Source organism: Chiloscyllium plagiosum, chromosome 31 (assembly GCF_004010195.1).
Source record: "Chiloscyllium plagiosum isolate BGI_BamShark_2017 chromosome 31, ASM401019v2, whole genome shotgun sequence".
In the NCBI taxonomy this organism is placed as follows: Eukaryota; Metazoa; Chordata; class Chondrichthyes; order Orectolobiformes; family Hemiscylliidae; genus Chiloscyllium; species Chiloscyllium plagiosum.
This window is the reverse complement of record NC_057740.1, coordinates 43,565,573-43,575,783: the sequence shown is the minus strand read 5'-3', so window position 1 is coordinate 43,575,783 and position 10,211 is coordinate 43,565,573. Positions and strand designations below refer to the sequence as shown.

The 10,211-nt window shown below is 44.9% G+C and overlaps 1 protein-coding gene across 1 annotated transcript in view; it reads left to right on the top strand.

Annotated features, from left to right (window-relative positions):
- Positions 1-4,215, top strand: part of LOC122565515 (proteinase-activated receptor 3-like) — a 13,236-nt gene extending 9,021 nt beyond the window's left edge. The window contains exon 2 of the mRNA XM_043721559.1: positions 3,134-4,215. Coding sequence (XP_043577494.1) covers positions 3,134-4,149 — 1,016 coding nt within the window. The 3' untranslated portion in view covers positions 4,150-4,215. The remainder of the gene's footprint in view (positions 1-3,133) is intronic.
- Positions 4,216-10,211: the final 5,996 nt, after the last annotated feature.

Here is a 10,211-nt window from a genome sequence, read left to right as displayed (position 1 = left end):
CCCCAACCATCCAGACCCACCCAGACCCACCTAGACCACCCAGACAACCCAGACCCACCTAGACCACCCAGACAACCCAGACCCACCTGGACCACCCGGACCTACCCAGACCACCTAGACCACCCAGACAACCCAGACCACCCTGACCCACCCAGACCAGCCAGACCACCCAGACCCACCCAGACCCACTCAGACCACCCAGACCACCCAGACCCACACAGATTACCCACACCACTATCACAGTCCCACAGCTGCACCAACCTTCTCATGTCACTGGCCAAAGTTGTTCCACTATTGGAGAACTTTATAGGATATTGTATCAAAGTCCTGCATTTTTATGAATGAAAAGTATCTGACTGATTTAAGAGTTCTGTAAAGTTTCCTCACATTGAGTTTAGATGATTAAAGGGTGATCTTGACAGGATTGATTTGGAGGAGCCGGTGTTGGGGTGGACAAAACTAAAAATCACACAAGACCAGGTTATAATCCAACTGGTTTATTTGGAAGCACTAGGTTTTGGAGCATCGTTCCTTCATCAGGTGGTTGTGGAGCAGGACCAGAAGACACAGAATTTATAGCATAAGGGTTACAGTGTTACCGAGTTGTAATAACATATTAAACAAATTTAGATTAAGTCTTGCATCTTTTAGAATGGGATATGCTGGTTTATGCCCTTTAATATGTAAATTTGAGAACTCCTTTTGATCAAGACCTTTGGCCTTGATATTTGAGTCGTCATTGTCTACAGGTTTAGCGCCAGAGGACTGGAGGGTTGCAAATGTGCCCTTGCTCAAGAAGGGCATAGAGATGACCCAGGTAATTATAGACCAATGAGCCTTACTTCTGTTGTAGGAAAGGTTTTGGAAAGGATTATAAGAGATAGGATTTACAATCATCTAGCAAGCAACAATTTGATTTCAGACAGTCAACATGGTTTCATCAAGGGCAGGTTGAGTCTCACAAACCTCATTGAGGTTTTTGAGAAGGTGACCAAGCATGTAGATGAGGGTGGGTCAGTTGACGTGGTATTTATGGACTTCAGTAAAGCGTTTGATAAGGTTCCACATGGTAGGCTGTTGGAGAAAATGCAGAGATTTGGAATTAAGGGTGATTTAGCAGTTTGGATTAGAAACTGGCTTTCTGAAAGAAGGCAGCGAGTGGTGGTTGATGGAAAATATTCAGCCTGGAGTCCGGTTACTACAAGGATCTGTTTTGGGACCACTGCTGTTTGTCATTTTTATAAATGACTTAGACACAGGCATAGGTGGATAGATTAGTAAATTTTCAGATGACACTAAAGTCGGTGGAGTAGTGGACAGTTTGGAAGAATGTTATAGGTTGCAGGGGGACTTGGATAAACTGCAGAATTGGGCTGAGAGGTGGCAAATGGAGTTCAATGCAGCTAAATGTGAGGTGATGCACTTTGGGAAGAATAACAGGATGGGAGAGTACTGGGTCAATGGAAAGATTCTTGATAGTGTGGATGTGCAGAGGGATCTTGGAGTCCATGTACATAGATCCCTGAAAGTTGCCACCCAGGTGGATAGTGCTGTTGAGAAGGCATATGGTGTGTTATTGGCAGAGGGATTGAGTTCCGGAGCCGCAATATCACGCTGCAACTATACAAAACGCTAGTGCAGCCGCACTTGGAATCTTGTGTACAGTTCTGGTTGTCATATTTCGGGAAGCATTGGAAAAGGTGCAGAGGAGATTTACCAGGATGTTGCCTGGTCTGGAGGGAAGGTCTTATGAGGAAAGGCTGAGAGACTTGGGTCTGTTCCTATTGGAGAGAAGAAGACTAAGGGGGGATTTGATAGGGACATACAAGATGATCAGAGAATTAGATAGGGTAGACAGTGAAAGTCTTTCTCCTAGGATGATGACGTCAGCTTGTACGAGGGGACATAACTACAAATTGAAGCGTGATAGATTTAAGACAGATGTCAGAGGCAGGTTCTTTGCGCAGAAAGTGGTAAGGGCGTGGAATGCCCTACCTGCCAATGTAGTCAACTCAGCCACATTAGGGAGATTTAAACAATCCTTGGATAAGCACATGGATGATGATGGGATAGTGTAGGGGGATGGGCTGAGAATAGTTCACAGGTCGGCGTAACATCGAGGTCCGAAGGGCCTGTTCTGCGCTGTATTGTTCTATGTTCTAAGTTTGTTTAATATATAATTACAACTTGATAACACTGTAAACCTTTTGCTATAAATTCTGTGTCTTCTGGTCCTGCTCCACAACCATCTGATGCTAATGCTTCCAAATAAACCTCAAGATTAGAGTGGTGCTGGGAAAGCACAGCAGGTCAGGCAGCATCTGAGGAGCAGGAAAAAGACCAAAGGTCCTTTCAATTAAACCTGTTGGACTATAACCTGGTGTTGTGTGGTTTTTAACTTTGTCCACCCCAGTTCTACACCGGCACCTCGACAGCATTCCTGGTGATTGCCAGGAGGTAACCTTCACACCAAGATCAATGTCTGAAGCTGAAACAATCAACGTCAGGAAAATGTAGCCTCAAAGCTGCTGGATTCTAAATGAAATGGTTGAACAGGAGTGAGGGATTGAATGGTCTCCTCCTGTCCCAAACTAAACAAGATAAAGATCATAGAAGCAGGTCATTCAGCCCATCAAGTCCACACTGACCCACTGAAGAGCATTCCACCCAGACCCACCCCATCACCCTGACTTTCCCACGGCTAACCCATCTAGCCTGCATACAACAGAGCAATTTAGCCACTGCACCTAAACCACACATCTTTGTGCTGTGAGAGAAGAGCCATGCAGACACAGGGAGAATGTGCAAACTGCTGAAGGTGTCATTGAGCCCAGGTCCCTGGCACTGTCAGGCAGAGTGTTAACCACTGAGCCACTGACCAGCTCCCTCTCCATTCACACGATATGGGAACAGAGGATCATGGGTACACCATTTCAGTTAAATTCAGACTGGCCTCTATCTGGTCTCCACCTTTTATTCAAATCTCTTGGAAATAGTTTACTCAATTAAATCTCAGTCTCGAAAATTCCCAATTGATCCCCAATATTCAGAGCTTTAGGCAGGGAAATTCCACACTCTTGGAATTTTTACAAATAACTAAATGCTAACATTAAAAATGTCATTTTGTGTTCAGATGTCCATCAGGCTCGTGGGAGAAGTTTTCATTTACCTGACACCGGTTCTGACAGTAGCCTGTGGAAATCTCTGGAAGACCATCTAACTAGTTCCATTACCACGGTGATAATTCCTGCAGTTTACAGCGTTATACTGAGCATCGGGCTCCCAGCCAATGGGATGGCTCTTTTAGTCTTGGTCAAAAGGATCCAGCGATTACCGTCCACCATCTTCCTGATGAACCTGGCTGTAGCTGACCTGCTCCTGTGCCTCGTGCTGCCGTTCAAAATTCACTATCACTTCCTGGGCAACCACTGGCTCTTTGGTGAGGCTCTGTGTCGGACAATGACCGCCTTCTTCTACGGGAACATGTACTGCTCCATCCTGCTGCTCACCTTCATCAGTGTGGACAGATACTTCGCTCTGGTCCACCCGTTTCTCTCCAAGCGATTCCGGGACAATGGCTTCGCTGTCAGGAGCTGTTGTGTGATTTGGCTGCTTGTTGTCGTTGCCATGTTACCGTTTCTCCTCCGCAGACAGACCTATCCAATCCAGAACCTCAACATCACCACCTGCCATGATGCTTTACCAACATCATTGGTCACTGATTATTTTTTTTACTACTTTTTGTGTTTGGTTGTGTTTGGGTTTTTTATTCCGTCTCTTATTACTATATTCTGTTACCTGTCTATCGTCAGATCATTGATATTGGAAGAAAGCAAGTATTCTAAAGCTATAATGACCATGGTGTTGGTACTGACTGTGTTTTTGATATGTTTCACTCCCAGTAATATAACTCTGTTGGTACATCACTCACCGATCCACCTCACTGACAGCAATGACCTGTATTTACTCTATCTGATCTGCCTTCTGCTCAGCACCTTCAATAGCTGCCTTGACCCTTTCATCTATTATTATATTTCTGAGGAATTTCAGAATGAAGTCACAAACATGATTCTTTGCAAAGCAGAGAAGCGTGAAGATTCTGGAAAAAGATCTGAGCAGTTTGTTCTGACTAGCTCCTCTTTGAATTGAATTGAATTTATTGTCACATGTACCGAGGCACAGTGAAAAGCTTTGTCTTGCGAGCAACACAGGCTGATCACAGAGTTAAGTAGCATACATAGTAAATAATAGGTAAACAGCGGCAAAACAAAACCACAGATACAGGTGAATGTTAAGAGTTTGTGAGTCCATTCAGTATTCTAACAACAGTCGGGTAGAAACTGTTTCGAAACCGGCTGGTACATGTGTTCAGGCTTCTGTACCTTCTCCCCGATGGTAGGGGTTGTAGAAAAACAGTGCCAGGGTGGGATGGATCTTTGAGAATGCTGGCGGCCTTTCCTTGACAGCGGGACTGGTAAATGGATTCTATAGATGGGAGGTTGGCCTTTGTGATTGTCCGGGCCGAGTTCCCCACTCTCTCTAACCGTCTCCAATCTTGAATGGTACAGTTGCCATATCAGGTAGTGATACATCCAGACAGAACGCTCTCGATGGCACACCTATAAAATTTGGCATGGGTATTCGCCATCATGCCAAATTTTCTCAGCTGCCTGAGGAAGAAAATACATTGTTGGGTCTTTGTAACCAGTGCGTCCACATGAAGTGTCCAAGAAAGCTTGTTGTAGAAGACCACTCCCAGGAGCTTGACGGTCTCCACTCGTTCCACCTCTGTGCTGTTAATGTGTAGGGGGGGCATGAGTAACATACCGCCGAAAGTCTATAATGATATCAAAGAACAAAGAACAAAGAAAATTTACAGCCCAGGAACAGGCCCTTCGGCCCTCCAAGCCTGAGCTGATCCAAATGTACTGTCTAAACCTGAAGCCCAATTCCTAAGCATCTGTATTCCTCTGCTCATCACCTACTCATGCATCTGTCCAGATGCATCTTAAATGAATCTACTGTGCCTGTCTCTACCACCTCTGCTGGCAATGCGTTCCAAATGCCCACCACCCTCCGTGTATCCCCCTTAAATTTTCCACCTCTCACCTTGAAAGCGTAACCTCTCGTTATTGTATCTCTCACCCTGGGAAAAACCTTATCTCTATTGACCCTGCCTATAACCTTCATGATTTTGTAAACCTCAATCAGGTTCCCCCTCAATCTCCTTTTTTCTAGTGAAAACAATCCTAACCTACTCAACCTCTCTTCATAGCTAGCACCTTCCATACCAGGCAACATCCTCGTAAACCTTCTCTGCACCCTCTCCAAACCGTCCACATCCTTTTGGTAATGTGGCGACCAGAACTGTACACAGTATTCTAAATGCGGCCGAACCAATGTCTTGTACAATTTTAACATGACTTGCCAGCTCTTATACTCAATACCCCGTCCAATGAAGTCAAGCATACCATATGCCTTCTTGACCACTCTATCCACCTGTGCAGCAACCTTCAGGGTACAATGGACCTGCACTCCCAGATCTCTCTGCCCATCAACTTTCCCCAAGGCTCTTCCGTTTACTGTATAATTCGCTCTAGAATTAGACTTCCCTAAATGCATCACCTCACATTTGCCTGGATTGAAAGCCATCTACCACTTTTCCACTCAACTCTCCAGTCTATCTATATCCTCCTGTATTCTCTGACAGTCCCTTATGCTTTCTGCTACTCCACCAATTTTCATGTCATTTGCAAACTTGCTGATCATACTAACAGTGCCCTCTTCCAGATCATTTATGGATATTACAAACAACAGTGGCCCCAACACTGACCCCTGTGGAACACCACTGGTCACCTTTCTCCATTTCGAGAAACTCCCTTCAACTACTACTCTCTGTCTCCTGTTGCTCAACCAGTTCTTTATCCACCTGCTAGAACACTCTGCACACCATGTGACTTCACTTTCTCCAAGTTCCTTGGTTTTGCCAGCATTGAGAGCTAGGTTGGTCTCAGTGTACCATTTTTCCAGGTCTTCCACCTCCCGTCTGTAGTCTGTTTCATTGCCATCTGAGATTCAACCGAACGTGGTGGTATCATCAACGAACTTGTAAATGGCATCAGTCTGGTATTTGGCAACGCAGTCATGGATATAGAGCAGGCAGTCATGTGGATTGTGGAGAGTAACCACATCATTCTCTCCCATTTGTGAATCGCACACTCTCTGACCAGTCCATTGCTCTTTCTGAGCCAATCAGAGACTCGGACCAGCTTTATGACTATGACACATCACTGAAGATATGGGTAGTCAAACTTGTCCCATTTTCAAATTTGTTATTTTTCTCAGTGATTGCATCTTTCACTATTGGTTAATGTCAGATTATATCTCGGATCACTAGTGCCTGTTGAAACTGAGAAGCCCCAGACAGAGAAGGCTACACATAACTCAGATTGAGTTATCAAATATAATCTGCTGACTCAAACTAAAAATGGGTGAGTGCTTTGTCGATGTCCGTGAGGAGAGTGAGTGAGCAGCTCGAGGGATTGATGCCTGTTATGGATGTGGGAGTGGGCTGTGTAAATAGAGTGATTTCAGGACAGAAGGCCATTCAGTCCATTCTTGACAGTGAGATCCAAGTGCATCTGCTTCTCCCGCTACGGCTGGTTGAGCTGCCGAGAATGTGGGAGGAATATCGAGTTTGGCAAGTATTAGGGTAGGACAGCTGATGATGACAGGTTCGAGACAACTTTGCTCTGGGACTGGGAGGTACACTGTCATCACTTCAACCTTGAATTGATTGTGTTCCTTGAGTAATCCCCTCACCATGGCTGCACCTTGTTCCCCACAGAATGATGCCTCCAGACATATCCTATCAAACAGATGACTCTGAAATTCTCACTTGTTTTTCACTCTGGAGTAATGAGAAACGCAGGCAATTTCTTCATTCTTTCACTGACTAGGCCAACATTTACTGCCCATCCCTAATTACTCAGGGGTCCGTTCAGAGTGAACATTGCTGTGGGTCTGGAGTCACATGTAGTCCAATCCAGGTAAGGACAACACATTTCCTTCCCTAAAGGATGTTACTGAAGCAATTGATAGCGATTGTCGATTGCTGTCCTGATCTGTGTAAAAAGGCAATGTTTTAATTCAGATTTATTAATTGAATGTGTGTTTCATCAGCTGCTGTGATAGGATTTGAACCCCAATCCTAGAATATTACCGCAGACCCTCTGATATATTCGTCGAGTGCCATTCCCATTACATTGAATACAAAGTGAATATGTGCCACCCGCATCATTCTGACTGGATTTTCAAATTGAGTGACACAAGCCTTTTGGGAGAGAGATATTGTCTCTGGTCAAACAGGGAGCAATAGTCCCGGTGAACCACTGTCACCCACGGTCTGACACATTGACCAATGATGCCAGGAACCTCCTTGGGACTGTCCCCGTCTGAAACATGTGCTCAGGTCATTCCCAGATTTCATCAAACTCCCAACTGGGGTCACACAGCCACCCAGGAAATCCCTGGCTTCTCTCTGAATGTTCTGGAAGCTGCTTTTTCTATAAGTACCTCAGCAGATGCTTGTCTGAAAATCCAGTCCCTGACAAATTATCTGGACAGGTGATCATTTCTAAGATATAAACACTGAACCCAGCTCACTCTGTTCCACTTTTAGTTTGCATCAAAACATCTCTCTCTGTTTTGGAACAAAGTAAACTAACCGAGGTGGAGATTTAAGTTACTGAACCAGTTTACTCAACAATTAAGGGATAGGCCTCCAGAAGATGTGGGTGGCTCAGTTGCTGTTAAAAAGGTGATTAAAGTGGGATTATTAAAACACGATTATGTCTCATGTTCCAAAGGGCAGTTTCTTCATATAATCAAACACTCTCAACATCAGGTGGAGGGTTATAGTTTAGATAGAATTATATTGAGTGAGTGTTGATCAAAAAAAGTTCAATTCTCTCCTCCGGTTAACAACTTCAGGCAAAGCCCTGTGTGATTGGTGCTGATAGAGGGAAAGGAAGTGATGATAGTGATACAGTAAAACGCTGCTGTAAGAATGGGAACCATTTTCAGTAACTAGCTGTCGTTACAATGTGTAATATGGAATGCTATCATTTGTATTGCTAGCTTAATAAATCCATTCATCAAACTGTTAAGACTCATTGATTTTTAAAAAGTAAGTTTGAACTCAGAGGCCCAGTGGGACACAGCCCCTTGGGAACTGTCTCCTGTACTCACTGTGGTCCCCTCTAATCGGAAGTTGCAACAAATGGAATTCCAGGTTCGGATTTGCTGGGAATGCTGACTCATGGAGCAAATCAGCAGGAATAACTCATGGAGGGTTACAGCTTCAGCTTTCAACCTGATGGACAGATGGGGCTGGGAGGCGTGGGGGTGCTGAGTATTGGGAGGGGGGGGACTGGGTGGGGGTGAGGATGTGATCAGGAGATGGTGAGATGTTGGGGGAAGAGGTTACAGCCTCAGTTCCCCCTCTCCGACGCCACACTCCAGGTGAATTTGGGGTGAATTCCGGGTGAATTCAGGGAGAGTGAATCAGCAAAGACAGATTCTGCCTGAACTCTCTCCAAAAGCTGCGATGGGCAAATCATTGAGAAGCAGCAATACCCCACAGGGCAGGAATGTTACCCCCTCACCCCCACCCCATATCCCATACCTACATCCTCACTGGCCCACGGAGGCTCAGGAAACTGAAGACCTAGCAGCTGAATGTGAAGTAAAAGGCCTTTGGCATTGTTGAGGAGCTGGGGCAGAATGGAGCAGTTGGTCAGTGCTGTCTTACTGAGAGGACAGCATTAAGGAAGCCTGCTCTCTCAGGTTCTGCACTTGATCCTCTGCAACACTGAGACACTGTTTCCAAGGTGACTGGGGCGTATATGTTCTTCCTATCACAATCAAACTTAACAATACACACCCATTCTGCAAACATATTCATATGGTCTAGTATTTTATCACAAGCCTTTGTATTTACATCTACCACACCCTAATCTGCTGTTTTTGACGAATTCTGTCTCTGACTAGAGAGTGCAGTTCTGGCAGAAGCAGGGTCCCTGCATTGATCCTATAAAAACTCTTCCTCCTAATTACCAATCTCAGCCCTTAATCAGAAACTCAACTGGACTCCCGACATAAACACAGTGGCTACAAGCATATATCAGGTATATACAGCAGAGATCGAATGATTCTTAGAAGAGTATAAAGGCAGTAGGAATATATGTAAAAGAGAAATCACAAGGACAAAAGGGAACATGAGATAGCTTTGGCAAGTAGGGTTAAGGAGAATTCAGAGGACAAAAGGGTAACGAAGGAGAGAAAATGGCCCTTCAAAGATCAGCAAGGCAGCCATGGTGTGGAGCTGCAAGAGATGGGGGAGATACTAAATGTGTATTTCACATCAATGTTTACCTTAGAGAAGGTCATAGAAGATATAGAATGTGGGGTAATTGATGGTGACATCTTGAAACATGTCCATATTACAGAGGAGGACGTGCTGGATGTCTTAAAACACATAAAAGTGGATAAATCTCCAGGACCTGAGAACTCTGTGCACCCGAGAACTCTGTGGGAAGCTAGAGAAGTGATTGCTGGGCCTCTTGCCGAGATATTTGTATCATCGATAGTCACAGGTGAGGTGCCGGAAATCTGGAGGTTGGCAAACGTGGTGCCACTGTTTAAGAAGGCTGATAAAGACAAGCCAGGGAACTATAGACCGGTGAGCCTGACCTCAGTGGTGGGCAAGTTGTTCAAGGGAATCCTGAGGGACAGGATTTATATGTATTAGTCAACATGGCTTTGTGCGTGGGAAATCATGTCTCACAAACTTGATTGAGTTTTTTCGAAGAAGTAACAAAGAGGATTGATGAGGGCAGAGCAGTAGATGTGATCTATATGGACTTCAGTAAGGCGTTTGACAAGGTTCCCCATGGGAGACTGATTAGCAAGGTTAGATCTCATGGAGTACAGGGAGAACTAGCCATTTGGATACAGATCTGGCTCAACGGTAGAAGACAGAGGGTGGTGGTGGAGGATTGTTTTTCAGACTGGAGGCCTGTGACCAGTGGAGTGCCACAAGGATCGGTGCTGGGTCCTTACTTTTTGTCATTTACATAAATGATTTGGATGCGAGCATAAGAGGTACAGTTAGTAAGTTTGCAGATGACACCAAAATTGGAGGTGTAGTG